This window comes from Cornus florida, unplaced genomic scaffold (genome assembly GCF_030987335.1).
Source record: "Cornus florida cultivar Cherokee Brave unplaced genomic scaffold, ASM3098733v1 CherokeeBrave_3.0.0_Hap2_Chr06, whole genome shotgun sequence".
Classification (NCBI taxonomy): domain Eukaryota; kingdom Viridiplantae; phylum Streptophyta; class Magnoliopsida; order Cornales; family Cornaceae; genus Cornus; species Cornus florida.
In genome coordinates, this window is record NW_026775576.1 from 63,161,776 (window position 1) to 63,180,866 (window position 19,091).

Below are 19,091 nucleotides of genomic sequence, written 5' to 3' on the forward strand. Positions count from 1 at the left end.
TTTTATTTATGTAATTGTGAGAAAATATGTAATGTATTTTTGATTTATTTAATTATGAGAAAATATATTAATTTAAATATATTAAAAGAAGTATTCTATTCAAATATATAATGAAAAAAATTTCAAGTGGTTGAAAATGTAGCCGTTTTAAAAAATACAAACAAAAATAATAAAATAATAGATATCAATTAACCCATACCGTGACTAAAAGATAACAATATATAATAAAAAAAAAAATTCAATTGATTGAAAAAGTAGCCGTTTTAAAAAATACAAGCAAACAAAAAAATAAATGTATTTTTAATTTCTTTTACTCAAAATATTAAATGTATTAAAAAAGTAAAACAAAAAATAATAAAATAATAGATATTAATTAACCCATACCGTGCCTGAAAAATAATAATATACTGTTGCTAGCCACATCAGCACAATCCAACAAGGCTTTGATAGCCTGTATTGCTAGCACTGTACCACTTACCTTGAAAGCTTATTTTATTATTTTAATAAGCTTTTAATTTTATTAATTTTTATTCGAACCATCAAAATGTGGTACCAACCAAAGAGAAAGAAACATGAACATCAAAAAAGAGTTAGGAGTCTTACTCAAGCTTTTTTGATTCACTCTGCTTCACGTAAATAGTATTAAATACATGTAAGAGCGTTGACCCTGTTTGACTTAATTTGTTTTGATTTCAAGTCAAACGCGTCTTTAAGGCTGCAACGCATGGGACCGCACAATAAGTTACTGCAGAGGATTTGCGCCCTTGGAATTAATAGCTTTCCCAAATGGGATTCGGACTTGCGCAATTGTGAGTGTTATATTTTCCAAATCTTACTCTTATTTTATCAAACTCGAATTTCCAGATTGCTTCAGAGAATCATTCACACACCAGTTTTCACACGCAATGACACACATACACAGAGAGGTGAAAGGTGCGAACAATGGGACATATAGGAATCCGTGCATTACCATGCACCAACCATGGGCTTCTCTGCTCGTTTATGGCATTAAGCGCATCGAAGGCAGGTCTTGGATGGCTCCTATCAGAGGTAGACACTAAAACCCTAAATTTTGATTCCGAAACCCTAATACCCACCTTGATTTTGTATCAGTTTTTAGTATGCAGTGACGCTGATAGTTACTTGTCGTCTGCTTCATATGTTACAATCATATATTGATGATTTGATCTGTTTGTTTCCGAGAAATAGCAGCTCAAATTGGATACGGCCATACATCTAAGGACACGGTTATATATAAATATGTATATATTTTTGGATACGGCCATACATCTAATTATTGTTTGATTTCGACACTAAAGATGGCATAATTTATAAGATGAAGTTATGTGAATACTGTAAAGAGTTATTAGGTTATTTATTTATCTGACTTACCAAAAAAGAAAAAATTACTGAAAAAAAAGAAATTATGTTATTTATGATGCTACTCTCTTACTTTTTTAATTACATTTATGTGTTTGTCATATATAAAGATTTTTATTTGCATGCTCGGCTTGTGTTGGCTGTGTAAAAGATCAATGTTTCTTAGACAAAAAAGTTTGGACAATTTATGGTGTGTTCATGTTGGTAAATACTATTGCATTGCATGTTTTTGTGTTAGACGAATGTTTGAAATAATAAAATTTATTTTAAAATTATAGACATGTGCATGAATTGTCAGACACGTTTCTGGGAATGTCTGCGATGTTTCGGGCCTTTCAATGTCCAACATGTGTCCGACACAACCCTGACACCTTTGTAGAAGTGTATGTACTTCTTAGTTGAGAAGATGTAGAAAAGAACCAATGCAATATCCCTCTCTCTTCTCTCTCTCTCTCTCTCTAATAACTAAATTTATCAAAAAATCATGATATTACATTGAAGCTTAATATACACCCGATTGGAAAAGAAAATAGTTTTGATGCTGGTAAACACTGAAAATCCTCTCATATCCAAACCTTCCATACATGTTTGTATATCTATATCAATATCTTTTTGTTACGTATACCAATGCTACTATCTTTTGCAGCTCCTATTTCTCAATTCATATTTTCTTCAATTTCTTAAAACTAAAAATAAAAGACCCTGCAAAAGTCGTAGTAGACATGATCTTTAAGAGGGAAGGATCTCATATGAGATCTTAAGCCGTCCTCATGTTCATTAATTTTATTGTTCACACAAGAAGCCGACCTCATGTGACCAATGACAATCACCATGTATAGGGTGATTAGAGGAGGCAGTATTGTGTTAGTTTTGCCTTAATAAATGGAAATAAGCAAAAACAATGGCAATTTAATAATCATTATCCACTAGCAGTCATTAGATGAAGTAAAAATTGATGACATAGCGTATCTAATTAAATAGCACAATCTGATAGCTTAAAGTATTATTATATCTCCAAGAGGTGGCTATTGTGATGGCAGCTAGAGGTTGAGTCAACCAGACAGATGGTTGGGTAGAGAGGTGGTGGATAGAGTTAGAGGGTGTGCACTAGGAAGGCTAAAAGTTTTTCAAATAACTTTTTTAAACTTGTGAGGTTATAGGACTTAGGTTGGTAATTTTTTTTTTTTTTTTATTTTTTATTTTTTATCAAAACTTGGAGCCTGTAATTTGTTAGGAGTGTTTTGTTAGTTGTGGCACCTTGTACATGGGAAGATATGGAGGTTTGCATATACCCAAGGTAATTGTAGCTTGCAGTGGAACACTCACCAGTTAGGGTTCATGCATTCATCAATTAGGGTTTTATTTTATTTTTTTCATATTTGATTCATCTAAATCCTTTTATTTTTATTTTTTATATATGCATTAAAAAGTGTTTTTGGAAACTTATCAAAATCGAAATCCTATTTTTAAAAGGACTGGAAACTTCAATAGATCGACACGTCATCGAAGCCTACTGGCCCAGTGTCAATCAATCGACACTTGGCTCAATTGGTTGAGTAGTTCAAAAGTTAGATTCCTTTTTGAATTAAAATACTCAAAATTCTAATGTTTTCCGACTCTAAGCTCTATATAAAGACACCCAAAGTTCTGAAAACATAAGAAGAACATAGTAGAGCATCCAGTCATACTATATCAGCCCTTTTGCATTCTAGTGATCATTGATTACTAGACTTTTTATTTTTTGCATTCATCATACATTTATATGGTGAGTTGTGTCAATTGGTTGTTGAAACATCCAGAAGGTAGACCTTACTTGAAAGTAGATTGAAAATCCATGAAAAAGCAGGTTGCATGAGGAGTGGATTTGCCACCGGATAAGCAGCCGGAAGGATCTAGGAAATTCTTGCGTTAGTCTTGATTGGGAGGGACGAAGGGGTAACCTCTTTCTTACATAGTGGATTTTAATTTGCCTTTGTAAGTCCCTTGTTTTTTTTTTTTCTCCCCAAAAGTTAAAGAAAGCGAGCACACACCCACAATATTGCCCCTAATAGGGCTCGAACAGTCAACCTCCCCTTTGAGGAGGAGAGATCATACCATCTGGTTAATGCCCATTGGTGGTCCCGTGGCTTTATTTTTTTTCCATTTGAGTATTTCATGTAAAATTTGGCGTTTAATGTGTTTGATTTATTTTTATTGCTTTCATCGTTATATGTATTATGGATGGTTTAAATTATATGCTTGCTAGCTGATTCGGTATATAAGTTACTATTAATTTTGTTAAGTTTTAAAGTTAGTTAGAGTTCTTAGAATTTGAATTAAAAACTATTCGTCCCCCTCTTTGCGCAACTTTAGTTAGATCTTAGGGTTTGGTTCAATATTCTTCTCAAAACCCTATGCCTTATCAAAAAAAAAAAAAAAAACCCAAAATTATTCTGACGGAGTATAGGGAGGGCCTAGAAAGGGGGTTAGAAGAGTGAGAGATTCCTTGTGAATTTTCGTATTTGTCTTTTTTTTTTTTTTTTTTTTTGAATAAAATTTTACAATATAATATTGGAAGATGGGGCCTACTAAGAGATAGTGACATGCTCTATATAATGGATATAGATATATGGATTTTGTTTACTAGTAGAATGAAAATAGATTAGAAGTGTATATTCTTTAAAATGATGTTTGGTTGTTTGTGTATATGCATTTATGTCTTCGTGTAGTTAATTATTTCAATTTGCTTAAATGTATTAACAACTTAGCAGATAATTTGATTAGCTGCTTACTTTATGCTAGTGATTTTTTGAATTAGTATGAGAGTTTAGACTTTACACTGGAGAATTTCAGTCTACCAAATTTTATATACCAAAATAATTCTGTATGAAATTACAATACCATTATTGAGATTATTGAAACTTTGTTCCTCCAAAGAATCGTTTTTGAGGAACTTTATGAGCAAAGAATGTTAGTTTTATTTTTTCTGGGTCAAGTGATTTATGAGCAAGAATGATATCATCATAGCAGTAATATATCTCTTTAAATGTGCTGGAGAAGGAAAAATAAAATTAGGTATAAGAAGACCGATGAAATATAGTGGAGGAATTTAATTTAGTCTAAACCTTGGTTTGCAGTATAGAAGATTAAATTTAAGTGTTATGCTCTATATTATAAATAGATCTATTTAATGCGAGTACATATAGGTGATATCTCTGCTGGCAGAGCATCACGTTTAAAAAGGGTTTTGAGGTCTAATATTCTTCAACTGTAATAGATTTGTTAATGAGTGTTTGATAGATGTCTTACTTTCAATTCAGACCTGCAAGGGTGAACTCTGCAAAAGGTTTGTTCCTCTTTCTCTGTCTCGCTCGCTTGGGTAGGTCAGCAGGTTAAGCCTTATAGGATAGAACAGACATTTTGATGTTGGGAAAGGTTTGAGTTACCATATCTTTACAAACTTTGCAAACTTCTGTTTTGGGGTGAATTTTAAATTCAAAAGTGGTGCAATACTATGATGTTGAAGCATTTTGGTGTTGCTAAATTTAATGTTTTAATACATTTCCATATTGTTTTAATTTTTGCAATTTCTGAAGCGACGAGGAATACTATAAATTTGTGTCAGCTAGTGTTTGCATTTATGATACCACGATTTATGGAATAACTTACCATAATAGCAGAGATTTGACTATGCATATAATAGCATATATATGATACCACGATTTATGGTATGACTTACCATAATAGCAGAGAGTTGACTATGCTATAGAATATGCCATAGAATATGCTTTAGAATAAGTTGTGATTTGATTTTGATTTGATTTAGTTTCTTTTCTTGTAATATGAGCATGTGCTCATTTTATCTATAAATACTAGAGCTGTGAATGAATAATTCATTTCATTCAAGCCTTTACGCAATTCTCTCTTTTTTCTTCTTTTTATATATTTTTACTTGGTATCAGAGCCAACACCTTTCCACACTTTTCAGCAGTCTTGCTACTTGTGCGACAGCTACCTTAGGCTGTTTGTGACATCGTGTGACGTTGCCTATACATGTTTTTCTGTGTTGCTGTTTTGTGATCGAAAATAGGTATTTTTAAGTTTTACAATTTCTTTTTCACTGTTCTAGGATTGGGTAAATTGGGATAGTTGGTTTCTAACACCTAGAAGGGCTTGGGAATTAGTTTAGAAAGAGGTTCTGAATATTAAGAAGGAGGCTGTCTGGCTATATGTAAGTGGGCAGCGCTCCTTAAAAAAAGGTATGTATTTGAATTTTTCGGGAATGGTCTGAGGAGACATTGTTAATGGTCTGAGGAGACCCTTTGATTTATTAACAGAATTTGTGGTGTTTTTTGGAGTTCTTTTTATTGTCGTGTGACAGATTATGGCAGATTCAGGGTCCTCGACTGTTAATTCTCTTGGCTCACATTCTGTGGGTGGTGGTGCCATTTTTCCCACCAACTCATCAGAAAATCCAGGACTTCAAATCACCACAGTGAAGTTGGATGGTTTCAACTATTTGATTTGGGCACAGTCTGCCAAGATGTTCATTGGTGGCAAAGGCAAGATTGGCTATATTACTGGTTCTGAGAAAGAGCTAGCTGAGTCAGAGAAGGCATATCCACAGTGGTTTGCAGATAACGCTATGGTTATGTCTTGGCTAGTCAATTCGATGCAACCAAACATAGCTGTTGGCTATATGTTTATGAAGACTGCCAAGCAGATTTGGGATTCAGTTCAACGCACTTGTTCTCATAGGCAGAATAATGCACGAATTTTCCAACTGGGGCGAGATATCACCAGGATTTCTCAGAGTGAATTGACAGTTTCAGGTTACATCGCCACGCTTCGTGCTATTTGGGAGATGTCATATTATGATTCCTTCCACTCTTGGAAGGATCCGGATGATGCAGTTTTATATGCAGGAATTGTGGAGAAGAATCGAGTGTTTCAGTTTCTTGCTGGGTTGAACGACGAGTTTGAGTATGCTCGTGTTCATTTATTGGGCTTATCTTCATTCCCTACTCTTGAGGATGCATATTCCTATGTGTTGTCAGATGAGAGCTGTCGGACTCATCCATTAGGTGTTGCTTCTGTTTATCATTTTGCTATGGCAGTTCGGATTCCCAACCTTTCAGGAACTTCACCATCCCAATCAGTTCAGAGCACTACCACCGGTCCTCCTCTGGGACGACAACGTGGACGGTGTGACTATTGCGGAAAAATTGGTCACATCAAATCTCATTGTTATGCTCTACATGGACGTCCACCGCAACAGAAACAATAGCCTCGATCCTCTATACATTCTGTTACACAACCAGTCTCGTTGTCAACTCCTGACAACCCTGCCTCTACATCTTCTGCCACAGTTACCTTAACTCAAGCTGATTTGGACAAGTTCAAGCAATTCTTCAACCAAATGGAGGCATCATCTCAGCCAACCTCCACTTATGCCCACTTAGGTACTATTGCGTCTACACATATCGTATCTACATCTTCAACACCATGGATCATTGATTCTGGTGCTTCAAACTGGTATGTCCTCACTCTTCCAATCTTATAGTATTTGCTCTAGCTAACGCAAGGTCCGCCTTGCGGATGGCTCTCCATCGTCCATTGCTGGGAAAGGTCAAATATCAGTTACTCCTTCATTAACTTTGTCAAATACACTTCATATTCCAAAGTTGACTACAAATCTTATTTCCGTTAGTAGCGTTACCAAACAATTAAATTGTAGTGTAACGTTCTTTCCCTCTCATTATATTTTTCAGGATCTGGTGTCGAAACGGACAATTGGCAGTGGGCGTGAAGTGGACGGTTTATACCTATTGGATGCTCCTTTGTCACCTCAAGCACATTCAGCTTCATTTTCTAATATTGTTTCATCTAATAAAGCCTAGCTTATGCGTTGGCACATGCGTTTAGGACATATTTCTTTTGGTTATTTGAAACATTTATTTCCTTCTTTATTTTGCAACGTGGCAGTGTTAGATTTGTCCTGTGAAACATGTCATATGGCTAAACATGTTCGTTCCAATTATCCTGCTAGTAGTAATAAATCTGCTTTAACACCTTTTGATCTTGTTCATTCAGATGTGTGGGGTCCTTGCACAGTTACTTCTAGTCTTGGATTTCGATATTTCGTGTTGTTCATTGATGATCATAGTCGTGTTACTTGGGTTTATCTTATGAAAACCAAAAATGAGGTATACACCATTTTTAAAAATTTTATGATAATGGTTCAGACTCAATATGGTCGTACCGTTAAAAAATTCCGATCTGACCAGGGTACATAGTACACTTATGGAGAGGTACAACGGTTATGTACAGAATTTGGGATTGAGCATCAGCTGGCTAATGTTAAAACTCCTCAACAAAATGGTCGTTCTGAGAGAAAGAATCATCACATCCTTGACTCAGCCAGAGCAGTCTGCATTGGCATGAATGTTCCCCAGTCATTTTGGGGAGATGCAGTTCTTACCGCTGTTTACATCATTAATAGGACTCCTTCTAGGATTCTTAACTTTGCAGCCCCACTCTCAATCTTACATCCCAATTCATCTCTATTTTTGATTCCTCCGCGAGTCTTCGGGTGTGTGTGCTTTGTTCAGCAGTTGGGGCAAACTCGTACAAAGCTTGACCCCAAGGCTTTGAAGTGTGTATTTTTGGGCTATTCTCACTCTCAAAAAGGTTATAGGTGTTACCATCCTCCCAGTCGTCGGCGGTTTATATCCATGGATGTTTCTTTCTTTGAGCATACACCATACTATAGTAGTTCAGTTGGTTCTCAGAGTGAATGGTTCCCATTGAATATAATGGATGATCACCTTCTTCCGTCTTCAACTCCTCTACCATTATCTGTTTCTTCGTCTATAATTCCTCCTTGTGATACCCCTCCAGCAAGGGGAATTGTTCCTTTTTCATAGGTTTATAGTCGGAGACAATAGGTACAAGCTTCTACTCCCACGATTAACTGCCCCGTTCCTTCGGCACCAGCTCCGCCTTCTCAAGCTATTGTTTCGCTTTATGATCGCCCCATTGCTCTTCGAAAGGATAAACGTTCTTGTACTTACCCTATTTCTAATTTTGTTTTTGATTATGCTCTCTCACCCTCCTATCGGAGTTTTCTTGTTTCTGTTGCCTCGGTTTCTGTTCCTTCCAGTGTTGCAGATGCACTAACACAACCTCAATGGCGTGATGCTATGACAGAAGAACTACAAGCACTTGAGAAAAATCAGACTTGGGACATGGTTCCGCTTCCTATTGGACGAAAGGCTGTGGGTTGTCGTTGGGTGTTTATAGTTAAGCATAATCCAGATGGGTTAGTTGCTCGTTACAAGGCCCGATTGGTTGCCAAAGGTTATGCTCAGACTTATGGCATAGATTATCAAGAGACTTTTGCCCCTGTTGCCAAGATGAATACCATCCGTGTATTATTTTCCGTTGCTGCGATTCGATCTTGGCCTCTATTTCAGTTAGATGTCAAGAATGCCTTTCTTAATGGTGATTTGCAGGAGGAGGTGTACATGGTTCCTCCTCCGGGCTTTCGTTCTCCTGCTCATTCTGGTATGGTATGTCGTCTTCGTCGTTCTCTATATGGCCTCAAGCAGTCTCCTTGAGCTTGGTCTGATCGCTTTGGCACTGCTATGCTCAAGTTTGGTTTCCATCAAAGTGCAGCTGATCATACCTTGTTTTTACGTCATTTAGGCGGTAAGACAGTTGCTCTCATTGTGTATGTCGATGATATTATTCTTACCGGCGATGATACTACCGGAATTAATGAGGTTAAGAGCTATCTTGGCCGTCAGTTTGAGATTAAGGATCTTGGTCCCCTACGGTACTTCTTGGGCATTGAGGTGGCTCGCTCCAAGACTGGCATTTTCATCTCTCAACGCAAGTATGTTCTTGACTTGCTTTCTACTTCTGGTCAGCTTGGCGCTCGTCCTGCTGATACTCCGATTGAGCAGAATCATCGGTTGGCTGATTTTGAGGGGGAGTTGTTGTCAGATATTGGTCAGTATCAACGACTTGTGGGGAAGCTCATCTATTTATCCATGACTCGACCTGACATTGCTTATGCCGTGAGTGTCGTGAGTCAATTCATGCACTCTCTCCTCGTGCCCCACACCTTGATGCAGCTATTCGGATTCTTCGCTACTTAAAAGGGTGTCCAGGCCGTGGTATTTTGTTTGCTAATCATGGTCACTTACGTGTTGAGGCTTGGACAGATGCTGATTATGCAGGTTCAATTTCAGATAGGAGGTCTACTTCAGGTTATTGTACCACTATTGGTGGTAACTTGGTTACTTGGCGCAGTAAGAAGCAGGATGTTGTCTCTCGATCTAGTGCAGAGGCAGAGTATAGGGCTATGGCTCTTGGGTTAGGTGAGTTGCTTTGGCTGAAAACCTTGATGACAGACTTGTGCCTTCCAGTGTCACTTCCATTCTCACTCTACTGCGACAACAAGTCTGCCATTAGCATAGCAGCAAATCCCGTTCAGCATGACAGGACTAAGCATATAGAGGTGGACCGTCACTTCATTCAAGAGAAGATCATCTCTGGTCAAATTTGCGCTCCATTTGTCACAAGCTCTCAGCAGCTTGCAGACATTCTTACAAAGGGCGTCAGCAAGATTGTGTTTGAGAATGCATTGTCCAAGTTAGGCGTTTCAGATATCCACGCACCAACTTGAGGGGGAGTGTTAGCATTTATGATACCACGATTTATGGAATAACTTACCATAATAGCAGAGATTTGACTATGCATATAATAGCATATATATGATACCACGATTTATGGTATGACTTACCATAATAGCAGAGAGTTGACTATGCTATAGAATATGTCATAGAATATGCTTTAGAATAAGTTGTGATTTGATTTTGATTTGATTTAGTTTCATTTCTTGTAATATGAGCATGTGCTCATTTTATCTATAAATACTAGAGCTGTGAATGAGTAATTCATATCATTCAAACCTTCACGCAATTCTCTCTTTTCTCTTCTTTTTATATATTTCTACTGCTAGTATGATTACTCATTTATTGATCTCTTTATTAGCAAATAAAAGAAATATTAGAGTTCCATTTTCAGTTATGGATTGGAACACATGGCTTAAGGGGATGCTTTGTGGATTCCAATGAACATTCTATTGATTCATTGCATTTCATGGTATCTTGGCTGACAGTTTTGTAATGCAAAATAAATGCATCACGGATCCAAACATAATATAATCAGAGTCGCCCATAAAATGTGAATTACATATTTTAATATTAAGAAGAAAAACAAGTGAAGTCATTTAAACCCTATAATAATACATGAAGCTCAATTAAAATCCAATGTAATCCTGTTGTGCTCCTTTAATTAGATGTGGCCTCCAATTTCCCCATGATTGTACTTGGAATAAAAAATGGAATTTGTCAAATATTACCAATGTGGTTCTTTGTGGTGAGCAAGTTACTTGGTCACTTCATCTAGCCAAGCATGTAATTATTCAGTATGCAAATTCAACATATTATTACTATTTTGTTCTTTCATCTAGCTCAGGTTGTAATTATTTGGTTCTTTGTGAAAGTTGGTTTGAAATGTATAAAATCTTGTCTTTCAAAGGCCGGCTTTGGATTCATGCTGCTGGTAAGGTTCCAGAGAATTCTACCATTAAAGCAATGGAGGATTTCTACAGGGAAATCTATGCAGTCGATGGAATTACTGATCTCAAGTTTCCAGAGCATTATCCAGTTTCAAGACTATTAGGTATTTCATCTTAAAATTTCTGATGTAATATGGTTCTGGAAATCACTAAGTCCTTTATGTTTTTGTTTCCCTTTTATATTTAAAATGTGTTGATAGAACATTTGTATGGTTTTTTTTTTTTTTTTCCTCCCACTGTGTCTTTACCTTTTCGAGAAGGGTTTATTTTTATTTTTTTTGTTATATGTTTTGTTTTATTTTATTTTTATTATTATTATTATTATTTTTTTTTTGGGGGGGGGGGGGGGAGGGGGATTAGAATTGAGAACATGTCTATATTCTTTTATTTATTTGTACTAAATAAAACAAGCAAAAAACTTTTGAGTTGTAATTTTTGCATTGTCATAGAGCTATGCCTTATTTTATACTCACTTACTGGTGATATCATTTTTGCTGACATCTTGGTGGTGCCTATGTAGCAAAGGTGCTTACATGGGCACTATACCTCAATCAGAATGCGTTGAAGTTTATTGGTGTCTCCTGTTAATAGTAGTATATCTTACTTTGATTTTGATCAGACGTTAACCCAATTTGGGTGCAAATTGGTCAATCTGGTTGGGTGGATGTTCTTGGACTGGGTTGATTTTATTTGATGGGTCCCTTTTGCAGTTGAATAATTGATGGAGTACTAAAGTAGTATTGAAAATTTTGACTGTCAAGGATTTTCCATATCTGAATCATGAATACGCTTGCTCTTATGCTCTCATTTTGGAACTTATGCTAAAAACTAGAAAAACTATAGAGTAGATTTTCAATAGGAAACCTCTGAAACTAGGAGTATATATCTGGTGTGTGCATGTGTTTACAGATATAGCATAAATGTTCTACTAACTCAGAATGGTTTGGTCCAAAACACAGGTTGCATTGAAGTGGTTGGCTGTGTTAGAAGTGAGGAACTAGAGTGCTGGAAGGAGGTTCCTGAAGGGGTGGGCAACCAAGAGCTTATTCTGTTTCTTATCTATATATAAACAAGACAATATTATTTCATATAGTCTATATATATATATTAATAGGTAAGACACACACACCCAAGAAACACTCCCACTATTGTCCCAATGGGACTTGAACCCTCAACCTTTCATGAGGGAGGAGGACGACATATCACTTGGGTTAGGCCCTTGGTTATTTCATCTGTATCAACATGCTATTTTATATTTGTTGACCGTAATCTTGACCATTTCTCCCACTGCAGGTGAGGCTAGAAGGACTAACAAAATTTTGCTGGTTATGTGAACAGCCACAAGTATGTACTTTTGTACCGTAAACTGCTATATGTTTCAGTTCAATATTTTCCATGTTCCATAAGTATACACGTGTATGTATATATTTTGACGGTGATTGAATCATTTCCCTAACCAATGCAGAGATTATCAGATCCACTTGAGATGCGAGGATATCAAGGCGTTTATGACATGGAAAGGAAGGTATTCATGGAGCTTAAAATTTGGCATTCCTGTGCGTGTACAAGTGTGTTTGTTCTAGTATTCGACTTATGCTCTTCTTCTCCATGTAACTGTCACAGATATATGAGGCTGCAGTGAGAGCTCTTGTTCCAGTTGAAAGTCCACTACCAGTAAAGTTTCCACTTCCAAATCCACGAGATCCTTTTTCCTTGAAGCCAGGATCGATTTCTGCTCACTTCCTTGACTCTAAATCATCTGAAGTGGAGAAATCATCAAGTCTCAGCGCGGCCATAGCTGGTGCACGTGCAGCAGCGACACAGTTCTCAAAGAAAGACCAGAAATTTCAAACTAACGTTATTGCGAATAGAAATAACAATGATTTTAGAAGAATGGATCAGAGAAAAAGCAAATCTTTGGCTGAAGATAATGCGGCAGCAGATAAAGTGGGCACTAAGGTTTGGCGTGAAAAAGAGCAAAGTGGTTGCTCCGAGTATGAAGGAAATAGAAGTAACCACAAAGGATATCCTCACGCAGAACTAGGCCGGCATCCTGGGGCTTCTTCTAAGGTATGCATTCTCTTATAGTTCCTTCCCCCCCAAGTAAATATGCAGCCTCTTATCTTATCTGCAGCTATTACATTCATTTTCTTTTATGTTTTCCCATACTTTTCTTTTTCCATGTACTCGGGAAAAATGTGTTGCACCAGTGAATTGCATAACTAGGTGTCGCAGTGGACATTTATAGGCACAAGAGAGAGTTGTGTGGCTCGTCTTGTTTGCTCACAAGCAAGCCCACCAATGAGGTTTATCTTAAATTCACACACACAGCTAGCCAACAAGTGAGGAACTAGGCATCAAAATAGGTAACATTTATTTTAATAGTAGGCAGCAATGATGTACAATGTGGGCACAAGAAGGGCATGCATAGGCCAACAGACAACTAGATGGGGTATAAAAGTGAAGGGAATAGAAGTTTGCTCCACTAACCTTCCTCTATATATGCTAGCCAAACCTTTAAATGAGTGGCATGCAGAAAATATGAGCAGTCATAATGCAAAAAATAGAAAAATACCAGAAATCACAATTAGAAATCTTTCACGTTGCATTTACCATGGGGTGCAACAGGCCAGTGGTATGTGTTGATTGTTGGCTATCCTCTACCATTCAGATTATTGATGGTAAGAATTGCCTCCAAAGCGGTCTTCCAAGCAAAGGAATCCACCTTTAGGGGACCCTTTATATGCCATATACTCTTCCAAGGAAATTCTATACATCTACCACCTCCACCTCATCTCTAATCCTCACATACTGAGGTATCTCTAGCAAAGATCACTTGGTCCAAGTTGACCTAAGTCACATAAAGCGGGAGCGGGAGCGGGAGCGGGAAAGCAAAAAAATTTAAGTCATACAGAATAGGAATCGGAGCGAGAGTGGGAGCGGGAGTGGCACAAAGCGTGAAAGCGACATCAATTTAGAAGAATTCTGTGACTTAGGGTTCAACCCCCAACCCCTCACAACACCCACAACACTCTGCTCCAAAAAATGGAATGCACTCCGCCATAGATGATGCATCCTTATCCCTTTAGATACAGAAAACATCAGAAATCCTGTGACTTAAATCTGCATGATCAGACCATACATCATATGGGACCCTGATCTTTCCACCAAGAAGTAATGGAATGCAAAAAGATCCCCCATCATTTAATAATGCCATCTGTAAGACCACCTGCGTAAGATTCCTCTCTCCCTTGATCCATCCACCTCTAGAGCCTTCTTTTATACCTAACCAACCCCCCCCCCCCCCCCCCCCCCCCCCCCCCCCCCCCCCCCCCCGACCACCACACACACACACACCACACACACACACACACACGCCCTATTTGAAGCAAATATTGATGATCCTTGACTTTTTAATGCCTTGGGCTAAACCTCCACCCTTAACCAATTAAAAAAACTTATGCTAATTAAATGACTCACCACTCAGCCCCATAGGCAAACCCTCTGAATATATATATATATATATTTTAATTTCCTCACAACCAATAATGGGATAGTGAGAGACATGAGGTTGGAACGTTTGCCACAGACATGCTCTCGTCTTTGCTTGAGCTTATTCACCTGCTTGCCTATCAATTTCTTTTTTTGATAAGTCTTGCCTATCAAATTTTTAAAAGAAATAAATAAAAATAAAGGTAAGTTTCATGCATGTGCTGTACATGTGGGTGGTTAAATTAAGTAGGGGAGTCGTACTCGGGCAGAGTCAGCCTGCGCCAACCCAAGGTGATGACCCCTTAGCCCACACCATGCCCAAGACCCAAGACAACTCGTGCCGTCTTGTGCGAGTACCTCATGTCCTTCTGGTTGCCCAAACTTTCAAAAAATCTAAGCTGATCAAAAGAGTTACCTAGGTGAATATAGTATGCTAACAAACAGATTTTTCAACCAAAATGAAAAAGAACATGCTAAAGCGTAAGCATGAAGCATTAAAACCAATAATACGTAACTTTTAATGAAATTATGCATATCATGTTGTAAGAATTCGTAATAAAATCAACCAAACTATGATGTACCACAATAATTTACAACTATAACCAAACCTGTTTACATGTTCTAAAACCGGTATTATAAATGTGACCATAAAGTAAAACATGTAAGTTTAACGTCAGTTGTGGCCTCTTATCTTATCTGCAGCTATTACATTCATTTTCTTTTATGTTTTCCCATAGTCTTCTTTTTCCATGTTCTCTGGGAAAATGTGTTGCACCAGTGAATTGCATAACTAGGTGTCACAGTGGACTTTTATAGGCACAAGAGAGGAGTTGTATAGCTCTTGTCTTATTTGCTCACAAGCAAGCCCACCAATGAGGTTTACCTTAAATTCACACACATAGCTAGCCAACAAGTGAGGAACTAGGCATTAAAATAGGTAACATTAATTTTATTAGTAGGCAGCAATGATGTACAATGTGGGCACAAGAAGGGCATGATTAGGCCAACAGACAACCAGATGGGGTATAAAAGTGAAGGGAATAGAAGTTTGCCCCCACTAACCTTCCTCTATATATGCTAGCTGAACCTTTAAATGAGTGGCATGCAGAAAATATGAGCAGTCATAATGCAAAAAATAGAAAAATACAAGAAATCACAATTAGAAATCTTTCACGTTGCATTTACCTTGGGGTGCAACAGGCCAGCGGTATGTGTTGATTGTTGGCTATCCTCTACCCTTCAGATTATTGATGGGAATAATTGCCTCCAAAGCGGTCTTTCAAGCAAAGGAACCTTTAGGGTACCCTTTGTAGGCGATATACTCTTCCAAGGAAATTCTATACATCTACCACCTCTACCTCATCTCTAATCCTCACATACTGAAGTATCTCTAGCAAAAATCACTTGGTCCAACCCTCAACCCCTCACAACACTCTGCTTCAAAAAATGCAATGCACTCCACCTTAGGTGCTTCCTTATCCCTTGAGATACAGAAAACATCAGAAATCCCGTGACTTAAATCTGCATTATCACACCACACATCATATGGGACCCTGATCTTTCCACCACAAAGTAATGGAATGTGAAAAGCTCCCCCCATCATTTCATAATGCTATTTGTAAGACCACCTACGCAAGATTCCTAGCTCCTTTGATCCATCCACCTCTAGAGCCTTCTTTTACACCACCCCACTATTGGAAGCAAATAGTGATGATCCTTAACGTTTTAATGTCTTAGTGCTGAACCTACCAATAAAAAAAACTTAACGCTAATTAAATGACTCACCACCCAGTGAGAGACATTAGTTAGGAACTTAGGAATGCTTGCCACAGATGTGCTCTAGTCTTTGCTTGAGCTTATTCACCTGCTTGCCTATCAAATTTTAAAAAGTAATAAATAAAAATAAAGGTACTTAAAAGTTTGACGCATGTGCTGTACATGAGGGTGGTTAAATTAAGTAGGGGCGGTCATACTTGGGCAGAGTCAGCCTGCTCCAAGCCAAGGTGCTGACCCCTCAGCGCACACCACTCAGCTCGTGCCATCCTGTGCGAGTACCTCATGTTGTTATTCAGGTTGCCCAAATTTCAAAAAAATCTAAGCTGATCAAACAAGTTAACTAGGTGAATATAGCATGCTAACAAACAGAATTTTCAACAAAAAGTATAAAGAAAAAAAAAAGAACATGTTAAAGCGTAAGCATTAAACATTAAAACCATGTATATGTAACTTTAATGAAACTGTGCATATCATGTCGTAAGAATTCATAATAAAATCAACCAAACCACAATAATTTACAACTATAACAAAACTTGTTTACATGTTCTAAAATCGGTAATAAATGTGACCATAAAGTAAAACATGCAAGTTTAACATCAGTTATAGGACTAGCATTGATAGTCTTAAAACTTTGTAATTTTTTTTTTGGCCCTATTCAGTTGGAGGAAACCATTGCCCAAGTCCCGTTCTAAAAGAATTTGTCCTTTGAAATTTAAATCCAAGCCCAATCCCGAGATCTCAAATATTCTATCCAAGTTCACCAAATTTTCGGGTTGGGCTTGGGTTGTCCGAGTTAGACCTGACCAAGTTCCACCTAAAATTAAGGTTGGTATCTTCTACTAGCTGTCAATAACTCTCTCCTCCAACTTTGATACTCATTTTTTCGAGAAAGTGTGCTACATTTTATACTAGGGGAATAATGATCTCAAATTTCAGAAATTGGCATCATTCCCATCTTTAGAGCACCAATAATAATGTCTATAGTATTAGTAATAATAATCATAAAAATAAACAAATAAATAAGCAAAACCCGCCTTCTTAATAATGAAGGAAAACGACATCATTTGATGTCAAGAGGCAGTTTACCAAGGATGGCTTGCCTTTTCTTTCCTAGTAACTTCAATACTGTACTGTCACATTGCTGGAATGTTGGTACTTATATTAAATTATTTACTTTACTGATTCCATCCTTTAAAATCCAGATTTTTGTTGCGGCATTGAGAGCGCTTGGTCCATCATAAATTCCATGCATTCTCAGGGAGAAGAAAATTTCTCTGTCCAAGAGCCAAACTTGAGCTCAAATAGCCTTCGCATCATCCAGAGACGAGTAAAAGCAAGAATTAGTAACAGTCCCGCAGAAAATCCAAAAGGAAGAATTTATTAGAGATGCACCGATATGATTTTGCACAGGTATAGTGCAGCTGCTGCTCTTAAAAGGAGCTAGAGACGTAGTTATGCATCGTCTTCCTTCCTTATCTTGTATATGCAACCGTATATAGTTCCTTCTAGGGTCTCCGTGATTTGAAGTTAGTTATAAGGTTCCATGTGAATTGGAGGATTTTAAATAAATTTAGGTTCAATTGTGTGAGAAATATAATTTGATGGATTTGTGAGAATTATGTGTGTGAATTTCAGATAACTATATGTAAGAGCTATTTGAAATCCATGCCTTCAAGGATTCAAGTTGCACAATAATTGTAATCAAATGTTTCTCCTATGCCTCTACTCTATACCTCTCTCTCTCTGCACTTGTCTTTGTAGACAATTGGCTTGATTCTTGGCACTGCTTAATATGTCCATATGAAGATCCAGTTTGATGTTTGAAAACAGTTGTGCAATTAGGGCACCTATCATAAGTAGATTGGTCAGATCAGGGCTGATCCGATCTGAATCTGATACTTGATTTGATAATTCGATGGATATTTTGTGAGAATCAATTCATATTTGATTTGTTAACAAATGGATATCCAATCTGATAATCCGGTCCGATTGGATAAGGGGGGTGTGTACTTCTTTTTTTGGTAAAATAAAATTAATGTGAAAAGAGAATAATAAAAAATAAATAAAGATAAATAAAATATGAAAAAAGAAAATTAGATCTTTTACTCTTTGTTTTAGAATAAAAACTTTGGAATAAGAAAAAAATAGAGTACGCAGGAGAGGAGGAAGAAATAATGATAAGAATATTTTGACAATATATAAATATTAGTATATATATTATAAAATTAGATTATATATGTTTAACATATTATATAATAAATTATTTCAGATCGAATCGACCATAATTCATATTTGATTTGTTTAACTAACGAATTATCAGATTCAGATCATTAACGGGTTATTGGATTAAATATTCAATTCATATCCGAGTTATTGGATCGAATTTAGATCAAAATTCAAGAATATAAGGCCATGTTGATTTATCTAAAAAAATATTTTCAAATACTTCGAAAATAAAAATAAATTAGAGTTTTTGTGATACTATTTGAAAACAAATATTTTAATATTAATAAAATAGTTTTCTAAAAACAGCTGAAAAAAATGAATTTCCAATTTTTTTTTTCCCCTTTTGGTTGGGGAAAGTTTTCAACTTTTCATGGTTTCAAACTTCTGTGTCACCTTTGGAAAATATTGGCAACCTCACTAAAGTTTGTATCTTTATGATTTATTATAGGTATATATGCGTACTCATAAAATGTCGTTGTAGTATAGTGGTAAGTATTCCCGCCTGTCACGCGGGTGACCCGGGTTCGATCCCCGGCAACGGCGAATCCAAATTTTTTATCATTAGAAATAAAGGAAAAATAATAATTAT

General features: G+C 36.8%; 1 protein-coding gene and 1 non-coding gene across 2 annotated transcripts; both read left to right on the forward strand.

Moving 5' to 3' along the window:
* Positions 1-745: 745 nt before the first annotated feature.
* On the forward strand, positions 746-17,993 carry LOC132311723 (uncharacterized). Its single transcript, XM_059809785.1, has 7 exons — positions 746-1,050; positions 10,969-11,112; positions 11,968-12,035; positions 12,302-12,352; positions 12,474-12,533; positions 12,632-13,078; positions 17,479-17,993. Exons 1-7 carry the CDS (start codon positions 906-908, stop codon positions 17,515-17,517), a joined length of 954 nt encoding a protein of 317 aa, XP_059665768.1. The 5' UTR covers positions 746-905; the 3' UTR covers positions 17,518-17,993.
* Positions 17,994-18,973: 980 nt separating this feature from the next.
* Positions 18,974-19,045, forward strand: TRNAD-GUC (transfer RNA aspartic acid (anticodon GUC)). Its single transcript has one exon. It is a non-coding gene; the product is annotated as a tRNA-Asp (tRNA).
* The last annotated feature ends 46 nt before the right edge of the window (positions 19,046-19,091 follow it).